General features: G+C 43.6%; 1 protein-coding gene across 6 annotated transcripts in view; it reads right to left on the bottom strand.

The window, feature by feature from the left end:
• LOC133409419 (nuclear receptor coactivator 3-like) overlaps positions 1-21,973 on the bottom strand; it is an 85,478-nt gene that overhangs the window by 26,277 nt on the left and 37,228 nt on the right. For 5 of the 6 annotated variants that reach the window (XM_061689382.1, XM_061689419.1, XM_061689427.1 and 2 more), the window contains exons 2-5: positions 6,033-6,140; positions 1,924-2,084; positions 538-635; positions 284-458 (exon numbers count right to left, since the gene is read on the bottom strand). In XM_061689382.1, coding sequence (XP_061545366.1) covers positions 284-458; positions 538-635; positions 1,924-2,084; positions 6,033-6,121 — 523 coding nt within the window. In that variant the 5' untranslated portion in view covers positions 6,122-6,140. Of the gene's footprint in view, positions 1-283; positions 459-537; positions 636-1,923; positions 2,085-6,032; positions 6,141-7,337; positions 7,541-7,629; positions 7,842-21,973 lie in introns of all 6 variants that reach the window. The other variant, XM_061689391.1, reaches the window with a different exon arrangement.

Raw genomic sequence — 21,973 nt, 5'->3', positions numbered from 1 at the left:
CGGATAAATATAAGAAAACGTTTCCACAAAATTCTTGAAACTGCCACAAATACGCCACGACAAGACCAACGCGAGGGGCCAGATTTACTTCCGCCTCATGTTTGCGCGCATGCGGAATGTGACGTGCACAGCTGAGATCACATTTGTTTTTGTAATGTGAAGGACTACATAAAAAGACCGGATTAAGAAATAAAATCTGAATTGGGAGTCTTGCCCTGCAGTGTGAACGGAGCCAGAGACCTGCATGCGTGCGTGTGTAATTGTGTGCATGTTTGAATCTCACTGTTGGTCCTGGGTAGGTTCTTGTGGAATTCCTCCCTGTCTTCTTCGTGTAGAATGTTGTAGACGCTGGTATTGATGAGCTCGTCCTGCTTGTACTGCAGGTACTGTGTCACATTGTCCGAGACAAACACAATGCTGCCCTCTCGGTTCACCACAAACAGGAATCCGTCCAAAGCCTGGTGGCGCAATGACAGTCAACAATTGTCCAATGGAAGGTTGAACTGACATTTGCGTACAGAGGATAACTGAACTCACCTGCAGCAGAAGAGGCCCTAGATGGTCTTTGTCAATGACCCCCTGACCTGTTGAGGAAACGTCAGATTTCTGAACATCGTCGCTGATGGAAGCCTTTCCTGTAAGGGAAGACAATGAAATTGTATTAAAACACAGGGAAACCCTCACTGGCATTCTCTACTGAAGCTAATCCAGCTGGGGGCAGTGTTTCTCAAGCATCAGTATCTTTTCATACAGGTAAAGGAGGGAGGCGTACGAGGGGGCAGGTTTCTCTAAGGAGCCCATCAAGAGGAGTCGAGGGCTGGGTGCATGTGGAGCAGGTAGTAGCCGTCCTCATGTTTTATATTCAGTGTCAGACTCAGAGGAAGTGTCTGGTAGGCTGAGTCGGAGAGAGGGAGCGTGGGAGAGAGCTAGAGAGGCTCTGCAAGCAGTAATGGTGCAGCGGCAGGAGTTGAGGCACCTGAATTAAGGGTGGGGGTGAGATGTTGAGATGCTGGGAGACGCAGCCAGAGAAACAGATGGTTGCAATAATAAATGATGTTCAGAAAAATGCATTTGGCGTTTTATTTTTTTGCAATAGTAGCTACTCGTTTGGATCCCCATATAAAAGGTGAACTACAATACTGCCTAAAATGGAGCACTGAGTAGGTAGGGCAGGAGAGGACGGAAAGAAAATGAGACACAGAGAGAGACGACAAAGACATTGCAACCTAACAAGAGCGAGCGAACCAAATAAAAACCTGCATGACAAGCGTACGAAGGTGAGACAGGGAGAAAAGTAGAACAGGTAGGAAGCGCAAGATGAGTCCAAAAGCCTGTGTCATGTCTGTCTCCACTTCCTGTAACTATGGCAACCTGTCAGCAGCCAGTCAGGGCCAGCTGTAGCTTCTTCCCCTTCCTGTCGAGGTGAGAGACTCCAACTGAGCCCCACAGAAACACAACAACAACCGGCACTAATTCTCTCCTCTAATTCATCTTTAACTTGGTTGTAGCTTAGAGTTACAAGATCTTTACCAATAGAAACAAAAGGGAAAACACAGCTTTAACACAACTCGTGATTTGGCACTTTGGCAGAACGGATGTGATTATGAAATTAAATTAAATGGCCACAGCACACAGCTGTACTTTCTCATAACCCCCACCACACACACACACACACACACACACACACACACACACACACACTTGCACAGATGACAGGTTGACATCGCTCTCCCAATGTTTCCTCCCAAACATAAACAGGTGAAGCTGTGAAATTTGAGGGAGATGAATGATTGATTCACCCTTGTAACTGGGCTCTGAAGAGTGTGTGTGTGTGTGTGTGTGTGTCCGTCCCAACATTCTCTTCCCCACTCTTCATAACACCTTACGCCGCGCAACTTTGCAACAATCAGTCAGACAACTCACCCTGTTCCTTGATCTGGCGGATCTGCCGCACAGTCTCTTTGAGGATGGCGCATTTGTCCGGTTTGACATTGAAACTGTCGATGTCGCTGAGGTTGGCCGAGATAAGCTCAGCCAACTCCTCGATGTACTTGCTTTCCTGCTCCCGCCGCTTCCTCTCACTCCTGCAGGTGGTAAGGTGCAGTAGTAAGTGAATGCTACGAGCAATGACCCAGCGTGGACCGTTTCGTTGATGCTACTCCAGTGTATATATTTTTAGATGGATTGGTTCCTTTTTCCAGAGTTTAGCTTAAGAAGCGACGTGTTTTCCTAGAAGAAGCATATCATGCACTATAGTTCAGCATAATTCAAAATCCTTCTATGCCACATTTTACAAAGCAAAGAGCAGAAATAAACATTTGTGTATTGTACATACACACATAGCCAGGTGAGCTACAGTATATTGTGGTAAGATGCCACGCACATACTTTCATGCCTACAGAATGAACAGGGAAACAAACTTTCATGGTGCATGCATCACAACCAATTACTGACTTTTAACATTGAGACTTCTGATGACTCTGTGGAAATAATTAATTGCTTTTTGAAGATCCTGAAGTAAAATGGAGTACACTACTTGGCTGCAACCAGCAGAGGCATTGTCGATTCAGTCTGAACTAGACAACTCTATGTCAGCCTCAGTCTATAGATTCACACAGCCAAGTTAGCATGCAGGCTAGAGAAGTTAGCATGTCAGTATCTGCAAAACTTCAACTGCCTTTGAGACTTCATTAATGTTGGCATACTCATATTTGTAACAAGATGACCCAGTAAGAGTAGACACTTCATTGTATTTTATGTGGCATGTATGTTTAATTGGAGAACGCTTTGTAAGGCCAAACGCTTAACTTGCTTTCCTTTTGCAGTCTTTCCCCCCCTTTTGTTACAAATCTTTAAATGCTGAAACAAATTTTATACAAGGATTATCCCTGAAACAATTACAGTATATCCATCAACCCAGCCATTTTCTATACCGCTTATCCCCATTATTAGAGTCGCGAGTGAGCAAGAGCCTATCCTTGCTGACTTTGGGCAAGAGGCAGGGTACATCTGGACTGAATCGCAGGAAAACAATTAGAACGTTGTGGAAATTCCCATTTTCCTAATTAAAATACAAAGGAAACACAGTTCATGAAGGCCCCTTTTCACAACATTTTCGGACTAATATTGCTTTGGTTCATGTCGGTCGGGGGCCCCACCAGCCGCTCGTTGCAAGGCATCTTAGACGGCCGCGCGCAAAGGCGACTTGGTTGGAGAAATAATTATATTAGGTTCATGAACCAAGGTTCCATTGAAATCTAAACATAATATTTACCAACCAGACATTTCTTACATATCACTCGTTTATTTTCTCCATAGCCAAATACCCATTACTTTTCTTCTTTTCCTTTCGGCTTATCCCATTAGGGGTCGCCAAAGCGTGTCATCCTTTTCCATGTAAGCCTATCTCCTGCATCCTCCTCTTGAACTCCAGCTGCCCTCATGTCTTCCCCCACGACATCCATCAACCTTCTCTTTGGTCTTCCTCGAGCTCTCTTGCCTGGCAGCTCCATCCTCATCATCCTTCTACCAATATACTCACTCACTCTCCTCTGCTCTCTCTAACTGTCTCCAAAACATCTAATCTTGGCTGTCCATCTGATGAGCTCATTTCTAATTTTATCCAACCTGGTCACTCTTAGAGCGAACCTCAACATCTTCATTTCCACCACTTCCAGCTCTGCTTCCTGTTGTCTCTTCAGTGCCACTGTCTCTAATCCGTACATCATGGCTTGCCTCACCACTGTCTTATAAACTATGGCCTTCATCCTAGCAAAGACTCTTCTGTCACATAACACACCTGATACCTTCCTCCACCCGTTCCAACCTGCTTGGACCCGTTTCCTCACTTCCTGACCACACTCACCAGTGCGCTGGACGGTTGACCCCAAGTATTTAAAGTCCTCCACCCTTGCCATTTCTTCTCCCTATAGCCTCACTCTTCCCTCTCCACCCCTCTCATTCATGGACATATATTCTGTCTTACTTCAGCTAATCTTCAATCCTCTCCTTTCCAGTGCATGCCTCCATCTTTCTAACTGTTCCTCCACCTGCTCCCTGCTTTCACTGCAGATCACAATGTCATCTGCAAACATCATGGTCCATGGGGATTCCAGTCTAACCTCATCTGTCAGCCTATACATCACCACTGCCAACAGGAAAGCGATCAGGGCTGATCTCTGATGCAGTCCCACCTCCACCTTAAAGCTCTTCTGTCACACATACAGCACACCTCCCCACTGTTCTGCTGCACTCATACAGGTCCTGTATTATTCTAACATACTTCTCTGCCACTCCAGACGTCTGCATGCAGTACCACAGTTCCTCTCTGGGTACTCTGTCATAGGCTTTCTCTAGATCTACATAGACACAATGTAGCTCCTTCTGACCTTCTCTGTACTTTTCCATCAATATCCTCAAGGCAAATAATGCATCAGTGGTACTCTTTCTAGACATGAAACCATTCTGTTGCTCGCAAATACTCACTTCTGTCCTGAGTCTAGCCCATAACTTCGTTGTGTGGCTCATCAACTTTATTCCTCTATAGTTCCCACAGCTCTGCACATCACCCTTGTTCTTAAAAATGGGCACCAGCACACTTTTCCTCCATTCCTCAGGCATCTTCTCACCCGCTAGAATTCTGTTGAACAAGCTGGTCAAAAACTTCACAGCCAGCCAAATAACCATCACTAATTGAATCAATTCATTTTGTCATTTAGTTCCAATTAGAGGTGCAATGATTATCATCAACTAATCGATTATCAAATTAATCGATAACGATTTTTGATCACCGATTTATCGTTTAGAGACCTTGTTTAGCTTAAAGTTGTCCAAATACTCTGAATGTCAGCCTCTCAACAGTTAATATTAATAATGAGGTTACAATAAAGCAGTAAATATTAATAATTATATTATAATAAAGCAGACTGATTATCTTTGTTTCATTAAAAAAACAAGTGTAAATCCCTTCTTTTACTTTTGAAAACAATTATCAACATTTTTGTCTATTTTTTTACATTCCGGACCAAACCAGTAAATGAATCATAATCAATTTATATTTGTACATTTTCTGCACTTTCAGTTAGAAATAACGTCCGGTTCGTGAATAAAGTGATTTGGAAAATCCCCCCCAAAATTTTGTTAAATCTAAATTATCGATTAATTGAAAGATTAATCAATAATTAAAATAATTGTTAGTTGCAGCCCTTGTTCCAATAATACGAAGCCACCATACTGCGGTAGTGGCAACGTTGAAGAAGTTGGACAAAAAATAATGATGACAGAAGTCAATCCAACCTACTATTTTATACAGTTTATGAAAGAAACAAATAAACGTATTAAAAGACCAAATTTGTTAAACATAGGGCTCTATTTTCAAGAGCGGCATAAATCCCACGTGGCAGGTGGTGCAGAGTGTGCAGGCTACGCCACCGTGGGTCTACAGCCAATTTCAGTCGCCACCAATCAAAGCGGCTCCTCAACCCCTTTAAATGTGGCGTAACTGAAAGTCTTGACGGTGACATGGCAGCATTCTCTGTGCGTAAGAGGACAATGCGTAATCTCATCGATCTGTGCGTGAGTGGAGCATTGTCACGGCTCTGGCCATTATGTGGCAACAGACAATGTGAGCGGTGCCCTTATTAAATACAGAATGAGCTGGTGTTAACCACAGGTGACTTAAATAGGTCAACGGAACTCTAAATCTGTTTGCCTCCTCCCCGATCAAATTCACCAAAATCGCTTTAGACCAGCCGTCTGTGCCGACAGTTAGACGTGGTCTGAGCAAGCCCAGCTTGGCGCAGACCGGTGTGCCAAATTGGCAAACATGCGCAGCGAGTCTTGCACTTGCACGAAAATCAGGATCACTACATTTGTGCCTGCCGCAGATGTGTAATAGCGGCCAATGTCTGAACAAAATATACTGATATATAAGCATTACACCAAGAAAGACAGATTATTTGATCAAGTCAGTCTATAAATACCAGGGAAGGAACCAAATGATGGGTTATATTTTTCTGAACAGTCACACTCACCCGAGACCAGGTGTGTCACAAGTGGAGAGTTTGCGTTTCCGGTTTTCTGAGATCAGAGGCTCCATGGAGTTCTCCCCCAAACTACTCATCGTGTCCACATATCAGCACCTGCATCAAGGTAGAAATTATGTGTTAATTGCGCTATAGAGGATTATTCTGATTTGCAAGCCTGCGACATGTGAATCTTCATATTGAAGTCAGTATGAAAAGCACGTGGGCAATTTGTAAATTGTATCCGTCAGGACAAAATATGCTCATATCATACACTTCTTAATCTTCCTGGCAGTGAAAAACAAACAAACATGTCTGCTTGGCCTCTTCCGCTAAGAGAACATGAGAGTGTGTGTTTGTTTGTGTGTTGGGACTGTGTATGTGGGAGTTCATCAGCTCATACAGTGCTCTCTCTCTCTCTCACACACATGCACATATAGAGGATTAGCAGTGTCTCTGATGAAAAGCCACGCTGCACAACTAACCCCGTTAGACAGCCGTCTGTCTCCCATAATGCATTATGTTTCGTCTCCAGGAAGTGAGCTGATAAAGGTTGTTGGGAGGTGAAGCAGATGGGAAGAGAGGAAGAGGAGGAGGAGGAGGGGGAGGAGAAGGAAGAGAGAAGGAAAGGAAGGAGGGAGGGAGAAGCTGCTGCTGTGACTTGAGCTCTGATTGGTCAACTTTCTTTGCCACGGCGACAGCGACAGGCACTGGGGAGAGGTAGGAGGAAGGGGGGAGAGTGAACACAACTACAAGAAGGAGACACAAAATGCAGAGGACTAGAAACACCAGGAAGGAAAGAGGCAGTAGCGAGGGGGCGGGCGGTCAGTAGAGAAAAAGATATAGGCATGTCAAACAGAGAAACAGGTGAACAAGAAGAAGAAGATTGCATATGAGTCCTCCATGCATGCATGTGTGGTGCAATGAGTGGCCTGAAAGCCACCAGTACACCCCTCTTAACCTTCACAGTCAGAGCAGCTTTTTCATTTCATTGATTACATGGTTATCCTCTGACCGGAGTACCGCCTCTGCTGCATAGCGATTCAGACCAATGGCAGCAGTGAGACGACGGCATCTTATTTAACCATCATGCACCATCGTCTCCCGATGCCCCCTGCAAAAATATTTCATTTATTTCTCAGGATAATAGAAAAATCATAATGCAGCAAAATCCTCTTTAGCTGACTTGAGTAGTAAACACTTGGATTTGTGTATAGTAAAGGGGATTTAGTTATATTGGTGCTAATTAAAGCAGGAATAATTGGCCACTTCAGGCATGTCTCCAAGTCCAGGTGAAGCCGAGGGAATTCTTACCAAGCTTCCGTGCAGATTCTTTTTCCGAATTCCTTCCTGCATTTGAGATTTTCTCTCAGATTTTCCTAGTTTTAATCTCTCCCTTGAGCATCTCCTCCCATCTGTCTGTCAGCCTCATTGCTTTTCGTCTGTTCGCTACATGCATGTCTTTTTCCGTCTCCACCTGCCTGCTGCTCACCAGTCAAGAACCAGCACACTTGCTGCTGAGGAGGTAAAAGGCAGAGGGACAAAGTCAGGGCTGGACAGGAAGTCTGTCTTTGCCACTACCCCTCGAATCCGCCTGCCTACCAACCTCTTGATGGACCATTCCAAAAGGGAGTTGCTCTAATTGTGGAGTGAATGAAGCGGCCCCAGTGAATGGTTGATTAGGAGGCTGCTGAATGCCCAGGGGAAATGGGTCACCTCCAGCCTGGCGTGGGCCGCCCGCTTTTTCCAGTGCAGGGATAAAGTCAATTCCACGCCACAGGCAGTGAGTCCTGGTGGCAGAGAGGCAGCCTGGTTGTGCTGGACACAATGCAGTGGAAAAAAAGAAGACGCTAAGCGAAGGAAATGGAAGACGGTGTTGGCAGCGCTGATGGTTGGTGATTTAAAGCCATTCAGCTGACGCTAACACTAAAAGGCCAGCACAATAACGCCTGTCTGAGTTGGTCTGACTCTGAAAATGTGCAAAGGTTCTCAAGAGGTGCAGGTTACGGGTCCTAATAATCAACATATGCTACAAAAAACAAATCTGAAAAAACAAAATCATCATACCAAAATCTGAAGATTCGAAGAGTTTGTAGACCCTGCACGATAACTGAGATATTTAAAAACAACTACAGAAGACAGCAAATGAACACCATAGCTAAACATGTGCATTTGAACGCTACACACCCTTTACTGTGGTTGCATCCATCCATAGACAAAATCAGGGGGTTGGAGATGACTCAAAAGACATTAATGAGTGTTGGGGAAGCAGCCAAAAAGAGTGGAAGCGGTTGTTAGGCTGCTTGTGGCTTGTTGAGAGGAGCAGATATGAGGTCTTAAAAGCTGAGCCATCATGCAAGGCACGTCACATATTTGCATTCCATTTCCTGCTTTCATTCTTTTTGGGAAGAAAGTATGACATGATCAGCAAAGGGTTTGAATGAGTGAAAAGAATGTGCTCGGGATGGATACTGCACATGGTGTCATGGTGGCTCTCGATCATGCCAGTCAACCCTTTGCAATCTCGGTTGACAAAACAAGACGCACAAGGACCTGTTGGCCATGCAAACACTAGTGAAGTAGCAGGAGAAGAATGCCAGAAGAGGAAGAATATCACCATACAAAACAAATGCTGGAGTAGCAAGAATTTCAACATCCAGTTGATGTCACAAGAGTAGTATGCAGTGATTGTACACACTCCACACTGAAAAGATCAGACACTGTTCATTTTAAGTTTCAAGTTCTGTTAGCATTTATCCTAAACAATCATGGCTGAGCTTCTTTAACTTTTGACCATGTCTCTAGCAGTTGACAAGTTCCTCTTTATTGTTGCCTAATTCCATGTAAATTATTAAACTGTATTACTCAGTGTTGCTTTAATAATATTCTCAATATTAAGCATCCATTATATTGATTTTGGCATCAGTTTGTATTGTTTATAGATAAATCATTTAAAAAAGATGTTGATCATGTTAAAGAGCAGGAAACAATGATTACATATTACTGATTTGATGAATGCTATGATTTAGGAGATGTAAATAATTTGATGCAACTGCAACATATTTCAAAACCATCAGTAAATTCTGAACCATTAAAAAAAATCACAGCTTCACAGCCAAAATTATATTTGTCATAGATGGACCAAATACAGTAAAACACAAATTATAATCTACCACAATGTCACGTTTTGTTTTAACCCTAACCCACTTACTAATTAGCTGCTGATGCTTGATGTGTATGACCTTGTTTTTGTTTCGTTTTGAAATAAAGAAGGGGACTTGTATGTTGCGCAACTGGTCAACTGTTGTTCACCACAGCCATCATTTGAAAAATGTTTCACTTCCTGATCACTTCACGAGGTCAAATTGAACCTTTTTCCCCATGCAGTCACCGCATGCTCCTCCCTGACTTTACCCTCTCACTGGCCTCACATGTATTCATCTTGTTATCTGTGCAATAACAGAGGTATCAGCAGGAACGTGAATGAAAGAGTATGATTTAGTTAAGTCTGCGCACGCGCCTCTGTGGTGTCACCTGCCGACGGAGGTAAAAGATTAATGCTCTTCTTCAGCCACAACGGGAGGCAGAGCGCGAGAAATAATTTGATTTCTCCTTCCGTGTTTATGCTGCTTCCCCACACTTCATTTTTTTCCATCTGCCCGAAAAGCATCCTCTTTTGCTTCCCTCATATTAGAGTTAGGCCACTGAGCGAACCCACTTCCCATCTTGTTGTAAACCATGACAAATGCTCAAAACCGCCAATACACCTCCATAAACCATTAGCATCAGAAAACAAATGCAGCTGTGTGTTATAGGTCAGGATGTTGCAAGATTGTGGCAACAACAAGAAATTCTCTCAACCTACTACAATGTTGCCATGCCAACCACATGTGATCATAGCCCACCTTGTGTCAGGGCTGAGGTAATGGACAATCAGACCCCAAAACCCCCACCCCATTTTATGGTGGCTGGTCAGTGTAATCTGGAGGAAAACAAAATGAGTGCAAAAAAGTTGAACATATACGATATTACAACTAGAGGTGTCACAATTAATCGATTAATTTACAACTAATCAATCATCAAATTAGTCGCCAACTATTTTGATAATGTATTAAATCTTTTAGCGGCACTGCTTAACTTAAAGTTGTTAACATTCTCTGATTTCAGCCTCTTAACAGTAAATATTCTCTGATTTCAGACTATCTTTAACATCCATCCATTTTCAACACCGCTTATCCAGGTTAAGGTCGCGGGGCGCTGGAGCCTATCCCAGCTGACTTCAGGTGAAAGGCGGACTACACCCTGAACTGGTTGTCAGTCACAGAGCACATATAGACGCAGACAACCATTCGCACTCACATTCACACCGTCACTGAGTGGGAATTGAACCCACGCTGCCCGCACCAAAGTCAGGTGAGTGTACCACTACACCATCAGTGACACTGATTATCTTTTATTTCATCAAAATAAGACATTTGCAAACATTTGCTTTTACTTTGGAGAACAATGAACGTAATTTGTTTGTTTTTCTGACATGCTCCCAAGCAAACCAGTAACTCAATCGTAATCAAGTTATAAAAAAATAATAGTTTAATATATTACAAAAATAACTGTTATTTGGAGCCATTGTGTGAATAACCTGAAGTTGACATGTTGTTGAACCTGAAGCAGCCACAGAAGTGTATATCGAACTCGTAGCCCGTCACAATAATCAGTAGCCCAAGAAGCAACTTTCTGTTTCAAAAAGGTTGGTGAGTACAACTTCACTCCCTCTCGTGTGATATTGCTTATTATTATTTTTTTCCCGGTTTTGTTTAATCATTGGCGGCACGGTGGACGACTGGTTAGAGCATCTGCCTCACAGTTCTGAGGAGGCGGTTCAATCCCCGGCCCTGCCTGTGTGGAGTTTGCATGTTCTCCCCGTGCCTGCGTGGGTTTTCTCCGGGCACTCCGGTTTCCTGCCACATTCCAAAAACATTTATGGTAGGTTGATTGACAACTCTAAATTGCCCGTAGGTGTGAATGTGAGTGCGAATGGCTGTTTGTTTGTACGTGCCCTGCGATTGCCTGGAAACCAGTTCAGGGTGCACCCCGCCTCCTGCCAGATGATAGCTGGGATAGGCTCCCTAGCGACCCTAGTGAGGAGAAGCGGCTCAGAAAATGGATGGATGGATGGATTGATGTTTAATCATTAAGCACGAGACCAAATAAACTACTATTGGTTAAAAAAATAAGTAATTAGTTTTAGCTGTGTGCTTAGGGTCATTGTCTTGTTGGAAGGTGAACCTTCGGCCCAGTCTGAGGTCCTGAGCACTCTGGAGAAAAGTTTCGTCCTTCGATTGCAACCAGTCGTCCTGTCCCTGCAGCTGAAAAACACCCCCACAGCATGATGCTGCCACCACCATGCTTCACTGTTGGCACTGTACAAGAAGTCCTTGATTTACGAACGAGTTCCGGTCCTACGCTGGTGACGTAACACGAATTTCTTTCCGCGCAAGTCAGATTTCACCGTTAAAGTCGAAATTTACAGCGAAATACTTCTGTTAACGGGTATTGTCCCACGTGATTGTGACAGCAAGCTCAGTGTGTGTGGGCGTGTGCGTCGATGTGTGAGTGAGACGGGACTGCGCAGGCATCGTCCGGCGGGACTGTGAAGGAGTGCGGGCCGGTGCGAGAGTGTATAGTAGCAAGTGTAGTGACGGCGACCGGGGAAGAGTAGCGATTAGGGGAAGACCCGTTGACGTTGAATGTGCCGAGGAGCTAATAAAGCCATTAAAGCAGCAAATCGGTGCTTCGTCGCTTTATTGTTGCCGCAACCCAGCTCAGCTGTGCAACGAGAGAAGGGAGTTAACCCCTGCGTCTCCCGACCACGGTCAGGTGACCGTAGCAGGAAAGGTTAACACTTTGTATAAAGAAACTAAAATACTTTAAAATACTCCGCTGCCATGGCCTGTATGCACCCTCACCACGCAAGACCCCATTGCTGAAAAAAAAGCATGTCAAAGCTCGTATAAAGTTTGCTGAACAATATTTGGACAAGCCAGTTAAATACTGGGAGACTATAGTCTGGACCGGCATGGTGGTAGACTGGTTAGCACATCCGCCTCACAGTTCTGAGGATCGGGGTTCAAATCCCGGCCGCGGCTGTGTGGAGTTTGCATGTTCTCCCCGTGCCTGGGTGGGTTTTCTCTGGGCAGTCCGATTTCCTCCCACATCCCAAAAACATGCAGGGTAGGTTGAGTGAAGACTCTAAATTTCCCGTAGGTGTGAATGTGAGTGCGAGTGGTTGTTTGTTTGTATGTGCCCTGCAATTGGCTGGTGACCAGCTCAGGTTGTACCCCGCCTCTCGCCCGAAGATAGCTGGGATAGGCTCCAGCACATCCGCGACCCTAGTGAGGATAAGCGGATCGGAAGATGAATGAATGAATGAATGAATGAATATACTCTGGTCTGATGAGAGCAAAATATAATTGCTTGGCTGCCATAATGCACACCACACATTCGGAGGAGAAATCTCACTGCACATCACCCTAAAACCAACATACCAACAGTGAAGTTCAGAGGCGAGAACATGATGGTGTGGGGGTGCTAATCAGCAAATGGTACTGGTAAACTTCACATTATTGAAGGAAGGATGAATGGGCAAATGTACTGAGACATTCTTGACAAAACTCTGCCGCCATCTACGAGGATGATGAAAATGAAACGAGGGTGGACATTTCAGCAGGATAATGATCCAAAACATACTGGCAAGGAAACTCTCTACTGGTTTCAAAGAAAAAAATAAAGCTGCTAGAATGGCTCAGCCAATCACCTGACTTGAATCCAATCTAAAATCTACGGAAAGAACTGAAATTCAAGGTCCATAAAAGAAGCCCACGGAACCTTCAAGATTTGCAGACTGCTTGTGTGGACGAATGGGCCAAAATCACACCAGAGCAATGCATGTGGCTAGTTTCTCCATACAGCAGGCATCTTGAAGCTGTCATTGCAAACAAAGGCTTTTGTACAAAGTATTAAATAAATACCAGTTGGCGTGTTCAATACTTTTTTCCTGTGTCATTTCACATTATTTTACCCAACATGTCAATAGCACCTTCGGAAATATATTTAATGAGAAAAATGGTGACTTGTTAAATACTTATTTCAGCAGCTGGAGGTACAATTTTCCCTCTTTTTTCAAACTCCCTTTATTAATAGCATACGCTTTGACTTTGACAAAAAAAGTAAACCTCGTGAAAATCGGTTGAGAAAGGAGCAATTTCCGACTTATCTTCAAAGTACTGAACGTGCATTGCATTTCATGAGAACATTGCCCCACCTGCTGCCGGCTGTAGACACACAGAAGCTTAGCCGTGTCCCTACAACTGCACTCTGGTGTATCAAGTCTGTTCGTATCTGCAAAGCTTGTCGCAGCGAGCACAAAAATATGTGCTACTTACCAGTGCACCTCAACAAATTAGAATACTAAGGAGAGTTTATTGTATTTCAGCATAGCAATTCCAAGAGTGAAACTCATAAATTATACAGATTCATTCAACACAAGAAAACACTTCAGAAGGCCAATTCCAACTTCATTCCCATATTCAAATCTTAAAATCTATTGTTTCCTATGTAATCTTCTAATTTCTTGAAGCTGTAAACTACAAACATCATAACAACACCACCAAATAGTTCACTCTGTAGTGAATCTATGAGTTTTTTAATTGAACTAAAGAAATACATGAAGTTTTCTAATTCAATTTATTGCGATGCACCTGTATAGGCAGCGACGTGATCCAATTTTTCAACTGTCACGCAGAAACCATTTAAAGGCAATACTGTTACAATGGCACTATTTGCGTGTGTATATATGTGTGTATGTATATATTTGTTTTTCTACTGTTTTGGTTTGAAATGCAAATAAATTCATTTCTCCAGAATTACCAATATTCTCCTCTGTGTCAATTATTTGATTCAGTGGTCCAATAAAATCCATTTAAATGAAAGAATATTGCTTTTTAGTACAACTATTGTTATACGATTAAAATGTGATTAATCAAGATTAATTAATTACAAAGCCTCTAATTAATTTGATTTTTTTTTTATTGAGTCCCACGCCTAGTATTAACATTATGGCTGTGTTCAGCACTTGCTGTAACTGTGTTACACTAAATAGATAAGAAATGCAGGTTAAAAGCAGAATACGGTGTAATTGTAAAAAAGATACAACTGGAGCAAAAACAGCCAATTATTCCTTGCTATTGCTTTAACTATAAAATGAAAAAAGTCACTGCATAATCTTTCTACTAAAGGGAAAATATATTGTGCTTTGTGGCTAAAGAAGAAGAGAAACATGATTGAGCTAATCACTGCCATTGTCATCTCAAATATAAATGGTTAATTTGTCAATTAAAATCTTGATAAGATCCACCGTGGGTACAATGTGTGCGTGTGTGTGTGTGTGCGCACGTGTGTGTGTATGCTTTGCCCACTGAGTTGTTGGCGCAAATTAAGTGCGCAGTCTCAACACTCACGGAGAGATCCCGTGGGAGAATCGAGTGTGTAACCATGGAGAGCGCTGGGCGTTTCCATGACGCCCTGTCATCTGTAAAGCACCACCACCAGCATGTCTCATGTTCATCTTGTTGTAGTGCGTGTGTGTGTGTGTGTGTGTGTGTAATAACATTTGAGGAGACTGTTTAAAAGCAAGTACTCCAGGATGTTCTTTCCCAAGAGTATGTGCCTGACTGGTCCACACAGTATGTGTTTACATGTGCGCATGTGCTTTCGTGTGCCATTGACCGTCGGCGACCTGACCGCTGGCTGCACTCAAGATTAGGAGCAGATGGGGGCTGTCAGTGTGTGTGCGTGTGTGTGTGTGTGTGTGTGTGTTTGTAGGAGTGGGAAGGCGGCTGCTCCACTTTCAGTGATATATGGACTCTAACACACCAACAAAGACCCTCCTTCAGCCGATGTGTTTCCGATTAATCGGGAGTAGAGATTAATGAGGTTGGAGAGCGGCATCTTAAGCGTGTATGCGCGGAAACTCCTGCTCCTTGTACGAACTTTGAGACAGACATGAAAAATACAGTAAAAAAGTGCTCGTAAAGCACCTGTGGTTCCGCGCACATTGGCCCAGTGCTGTGCAATATGCACAAAATTTTCAACCCCAATAACGATATAGATAGATAAATAAGACAACTATCCCAATAAAGTATCCATCCTTTTTCTATACCACTTATCCTCATCAGGGTCACGGGTGTGCTGAAGCATATCCCAGCTGACTTTAGGAGAGAGATGGGGTACACCCTGGAATGGACGCCAGGCAATCATAAGGCATATACAAACACAGACAATCAAGCATTCATACTCACATTCACACCCACGGACAATTTAGAGTCTTCAATTAACCTAATGTGTTTGGAATGTGGGAGGAAACCAGAGTATCCAGAAAAAAAACCAAGAATATGCAACGTGCACACAGGAAGGCCAGAGCTCAGATATGAACCCACAAACTCTGAATTGTGAGGTGGTAGTGCTAACCAGTCGTCCACCGTGCTGCCCGACAGCGGCGTCGAACAGGGGGCCCTGACCCCCGGCTGTCTGACATTTAATGTTTGTCATTGTGGTGGCACTTGGAGAGCAATGCATTTTTTGAGGCGGTACTTGATGTAAAAAACAGTTTGACAACCACTGGCCAAAGGAATATAAAAAGGCAGCATGAATGTTCTGGAAGACATTTTCACATTGCACTCCCCCCTCATCACAGGTATACTTGTTTGTGTGTATGCTCCTCAATTAGAGGAGCTTTGCTTTATGAATGTCTACATGTTTGCATTTCGTGAAGCACTTGAACAAATATACCTTCACACAACAACATCTTCCTCTGGTAAAAGCGGTTTTAAGATGCAATAAAGACACAGACAGTTTACAGTTTAGTGAGGATGTTCATAGAGAAGCCAATAATTGCATGAACTTCAATGGAGGAGTGTATCATAAGCTGATTTAACTCTGCAGCCAATTTGATGTGATATTACATAATGCAGTTATTTTTTACAGACAAGCTGTGTTGAATTGTCTCTCCATCCATCCATCCATCCATTTTCTGAGCCGCTTCTCCTCACTAGGGCCGCGGGCGTGCTGGAGCCTAACCCAGCTGTCATCGGGCAGGAGGCGGGGTACACCCTGAACTGGTTGCCAGCCAATCGCAGGGCACATACAAACAAACAACCATGCGCACTCACATTCACACCTACGGGCAATTTAGAGTCTCCAATTAATGCATGTTTTTGGGAGGTGGGAGGAAACCGGAGTGCCCGGAGAAAACCCACGCAGGCACGGGGAGAACATGCAAACTCCACACAGGCGGGGCCGGGGATTGAACCCGGGTCCTCAGAACTGTGAGGCTGACGCTCTAACCAGTCGGCCACCGTGCCGCCTTGAATTGTCTAAACAATAATAATACTTTTTTTTAAAAACTGATCTAATGCCATAGCTTGTCAAATCAGTGATACAAAAACTATGTATGTGCCAACTGGAGACCTGCGTCAATTGAGTTGAAAAAATGGAAGTGGAAAAAGCAAGTCCAGTTTCTCTCTGTTCCAAAACTTGATATGAAATGGTCCATGTTCTGTCCAAACATGTTTCTTCATGCCACTTGCCCACTCCTGCTCTGTTCGAACTGCCTTCTATTGGGATTTTAATTTTTTCCACTTCTAAATAGTGCCATGGAAAACTGTGAGAATGACATCACACTAAATGCATTATTTGGAACAAACGTCTCCTATATTTACTTCTCATAGTTACTGGCCACAGTAACGAGGCAACATTTATTGGAGAGGACACTGAGGGCAGTAGGGAAACAGACCACTGCAGCAAAGTGGAGAGTGTGGAGTAATAATCCTGCAGTGCCCACAACTAAATCACAGAAACAGAGCAGAGTGGGTGCCATGCAGTAGAAGTGGGACAGAGTAAGTGACATCTAAAAGGTAAGGATGAGACCAAACTTGTGTGAGGCAACTGACAAAAGCTTCAAAAGTGTTATTAGTTAACTTTAATTCTTGTAAAAATGTCATCAAGCTCAAAGCCTGCATTTACCACTGCAAACCTCGCCGTGGAGCGAGCGACAGGGTACACTAGCTTTTTATTGAATCTTAATCCTATATTGAATCCTCTTATTAAATTCAAATCCATGTAAATCCCTTAATCAACCCTGATTAGATTTAACTTGAAACATCTGCAAATAACTAATGTTATAAATAAGTGAAACTCCCAGATTAACTTTGGATCTTTAATCACCTTTTGTTGACTAAAATGGTAGATATGGCGGTGCTTTTAAGAGGTGGCCTAATGAGTGTTTGCAGCCCGTAGCTATACTCTGAAAAGGAGATGAGCAACAGGAGGAATAGAAATGCTGATTAAATGGATGTGACAGTGAAAGAACATATGCCACCTTTTTAATAACTTTGTACATCTCTTTTTTTAATGAGCTACTTCATCTAAATCATGGGGTCCTGATTAGCTATAATTATTGATAAGCATAGAAGGAAGGGGGGTGATACACATGAGCTTTATAACTGTGCGGTGCATCATACATGTGTGGTGCTGTACATCCATCCATCCATCCATTTTCTACCCTGCTTTTCAACACTGGCCACACGTGAGCTGGTGCCTATTCCCTCTGGGGAACCCCCTGACAGGTCGCCAGTTAATTGCAGGGCACATATAGACAAACAACCATTCACACCTATGGGCAACTTATAGATTTAAATGAACCTGCATTTTTTTGGAATGCGAGAGGAAGCAGGAGCACCCAGAGAAAAACTTTACAAGCATGAGGAAAACATGCAAACTTCCCAGCAATCATTTGTGTGGTGCATACAATTGTGATCAATATAACAACATTATAATGTTTAATATCCATCCATCCATCCATTTTCTGAGATGCTTTTCCTCACTAGGGTCGCGGGCGTGCTGGAGCCTATCCCAGCTATCATCGGGCAGGTGGCGGGGCACACCCTGAACTGGTTGCCAGCCAATTGCAGGGCACATTATGTTTAATAATATACTGTAAATAACACATGGTGCTCGAGTTAGGATTTGTTCACGTTTAAAGGTTTTTACCCATTTTATATTTTATCCTGAAACCAATCAACTGGGATTAATTAACTAATTCTTATTGTTATATTTTAAATTTAGCAAAGATCTCAACATCATAGTTCAACACTGCATTTTCCCTCCCTTCTATCAATACTTGGAATTTTCTGTGTCCATTTTTTGTGATGAGCATAAAGAAATTAGTTTATGCACGTCAGGGTATATACTGACACAAAGAACAACACGCACACATACATTGTGTGAAAATCTTTGTGTACTAAGGGAGAGTATCCTCCGACAAATCGACCAAAGACACTGGAGTAAAACAGGAACCGAGCCGCTTCTTTGCTCTTTTCCTCCGCTGAAACGAATCAGACCAAAAAAAAAAAAAAAAAAAAACAACGCACACATACACACAAAAAGACCACTTCCAAGCTTGCCTCTGCAGGGACCAAAGAGGGGAGCATGATAGAACTAAGCTTCAAAGTTGTGGCTGCTCCTGTTAAATTCACCACACTTAGAACAGTCATTAGAAACAAAGCGCTTCCAAGTTGAGGAGTAACATTCCATCTTTAGAGACCAATTACTCCGATCACAATCTGTTGCGTCCAACCTCCCCCTTCAGAGTGGAAGACGAGGTTCGAGGAGAAAGTGTACAGGGAAAGCACCTGACTTGATGAATTGTGTATCTCAGCCAGCCAGTCAGCGTGTCTGCTGTGGGCCGACATCACCCACATTTGTATATTCAAAACAGGAAACAGGTGTTTCCAAGAAGGTAAAGGAAACCAAAGTTGCAACACCATCGTTTATCGGTAATTACTAAACATTGGAATCAGAAACTGACCCTGATAAAAGGTGCAACAATTGATACTCTATTTCAAAAACTACTTTGTTCTTTAGAATTCCACAAAAAGACCCCACTTCCCCGAATACCACAACATAAAAAAAGCAACTACGCCTTATGCCTAGATCAGATTTCAGGATTTTAGCCTCATTATTAGCCCGGTTTGCTATCGGGCCGATTTCCCAGATCGTGCCGGAAACATTTTGTGGGGAACGACAAAACATTTTGTAGTGTGACATAATCCACGACCAACAATTTGGCCTACAACACCAAAATGAAAAGTCGGGCATGTTTGATTTTTTTGGATATCTTCCATGTAGTGTACGTTGACCAGTAGGACTGCGTATTGCAACTCCTCGCAGTTGACAACATTAATTAACGTGGACAAACCAATGTTTATCAAAGCTTTAGAGCATGATTTGTCAGAACGCTGTCATGTTTACGTACAAATGTCAGTGCTAGCATTATTTGGCTCCATAAAAGTTATGCTGCCTGCTTGCGTGCCGCATTCAAAGTACAGGAAGTCCTCGAGTTACGACACACTCGACCTATGACGTTTCAACTTTACAACGCCCATGCCTCGTCCGCCATTTTGTCCCAGCATCATAGTGTTTCTGATTAGCTAGTGCATAGTGCTTGTCTGTGTTTGTGCGGCGGGAGTAACTTTGCCTTTTTCGCCCTCCTTTTTTCACACTCTCAGCAGTAATGGTAAGTACAGCTTCTTAATTTTTTATTTTAATGTATTTTAGTTTCTTTATACGAAGTGTTAACCTTTCCTGCTACGGTCACCTGACCGGCAGACGCAGGGGTTAACTCCCTTCTCTCGTTGCACAGCTGAGCTGGGTGGCGGCAACAATAAAGGCACGAAGCACCGATTTGCTGCTTTAATGGCTTTATTAGCTCCTCGGCACATTCAACGTCAAGGGGTCCTCCGCTAATCGCTACTCTTTCCTGGTCGCCGTCACTACACTTGCTACTATACACACTCGCACCGGCGCGCACTCCTTCAGAGTCCCGCCGGATGACACCTGCGCAGTCCCGTCTCACTCACACATCGACGTACATGCCCACACACACTGAGCTTGCTATCACAATCAGGTGGGACAATACCCGTTGACAGAAGTATTTCGCCGTACATTTCGACTTTAACGGTGAAATTCGACTTACGCGAAAACTTGTATTACATCGCCAGCGTAGGAACAGAACTCGTTCGTAAATCGAGGACTTCCTGTATGTGATCATACCTCAAGCTTCCCTCGAATGGACAGCCCAAAATGTCCTCTCCCGAGTACCCGGTGATGACACTTCTTTTTTTGTTCTTTTTTACCGACACAATTGCTGTGAGCCATTGTTGTTGTTGTCATGGTACTGGGTGTATCCGTTCACCTTTTCTGGTTCCACCTCCCCGACAGCGTTTGATTAGACAAGATCAAAGCCCAGTATTCGTAAAGGATGGGATAAATGTTGTGTAGTGTTACCAGGGGCTGACCAAGATATCATAAGGTTTTCTGCCAGCAGTCTTGACATAGTGCCATCGTAACCACATTTGTCTTGTAGTCTGACACAGGCATTACAGCTAATTTATCAAAGTTTTAAAAAAACTTTACATTAGAAAGACGAGCCTGAAATTGACCACAAAGACTGGCGAGTTCAAGGAACAAATCAGTTAAGGGGACTGTCAGGATCAAAGTAAATCAGAATCAGAATCATCTTTATTTGCCAAGTATGTCCAAAAAACACACAAGGAATTTGTCTCCGGTAGTTGGAGCCGCTCTAGTACGACAACAGACAGTCAATTGACAGAGAACACTTTTGAGACATAAAGACATTGACAAAAAAAAACCAGTCACTGAGCAGTAAAGGGTTGCTACTTATCTGGTAATCTAGTAATGCAGGTACATTTATTTTATTTTTTGACAATTGTGCAAAAAGATGCAGACTCCTCTAGCACTTAGAGCAGTTCGAATGACTAATATTTCAATAGTCCGGTGCAATGACCGTTGTGCAAAGGGCGCCGAGACTTCAAGGAGTGTATGCGGTTTAAAGTGACGAGTAGTGCGATAATCTGGGACAATGTTGATTGTGCAAATGTTGCAGATACTCCTCAATCAGGGTGCAAATGGAGCAGATGCTACTCTGGCATGAGTGGCCAGTATTGGTCAACAACAGATATGCAAATAGTGCAACGTGGCGAGACAACTACAGTGAGTGCACGAGTAATGTATAATTGGCCCCACAGAAATGTGAGAACGAACTCAAGTCAAAAAATTGCCAGCATGTTGTAATGGAATTGTAGGTTAAGTGTTTAAGAAGTTGATCACAAGAGGGAAGAAGCTGTTGGAATGTCTGCTAGTTCTAGTTTGCATTGATCGGTAGCGCCTACCTGAGGGAAGGAGCTGGAAGAGCTGGTGACCGGAATGTGGAGGGTCCGAGAGGACTTTGCACGCTCTTGTCTTAGTTTTGGCAGCGTGCAAGTCCTCAAGGGTGGGTAGGGGGGTACCGACAATCCTTTCAGCAATTTTGATTGTCCGTTGCAGTCGGAGTTTGTCCTTTTTTGTAGCAGCACCAAACCAGACTGTGATGGAAGAACACAGGACTGATTCGATGACCCCTGTGTAGAACTGCCTCAGCGGCTCCTCTGGCAGGCCGTGCTTTCTCAGAAGCCGCAGGAAGTACATCCTCTGCTGGGCCTTTTTGAGGACGGAGTTGATGTTGGTCGCCCACTTCAGGTCCTGAGAGATTGTAATTCCCAGGAACTTGAAGGTCTCGACGGTTGACACAAGGCAGCTGGACAACGTGAGGGGCAGCTGTGGCGAAGGATGCCTCCTGAAGTCCACGATCATCTCTACAGTTTTGAGCGTGTTCAGCTCCAGGTTGTGTCGGCCGCACCACAGCTCCAGCCACTCCACTTCCTGTCGATATGCAGACTCGTCACAGTCCTTGATGAGGCCGATGACAGTGGTGTCATCTGCAAACCTCAGGAGTTTGACAGTCGGGTGCGCTGAGGTGCAGTCGTTCGTGTAGAGAG

This window comes from Phycodurus eques, chromosome 1 (genome assembly GCF_024500275.1).
Source record: "Phycodurus eques isolate BA_2022a chromosome 1, UOR_Pequ_1.1, whole genome shotgun sequence".
Taxonomy (NCBI): Eukaryota; Metazoa; Chordata; class Actinopteri; order Syngnathiformes; family Syngnathidae; genus Phycodurus; species Phycodurus eques.
The sequence above is the reverse complement of the archived record's forward strand: the minus strand, read 5'-3'. Positions and strand labels throughout refer to the sequence as shown.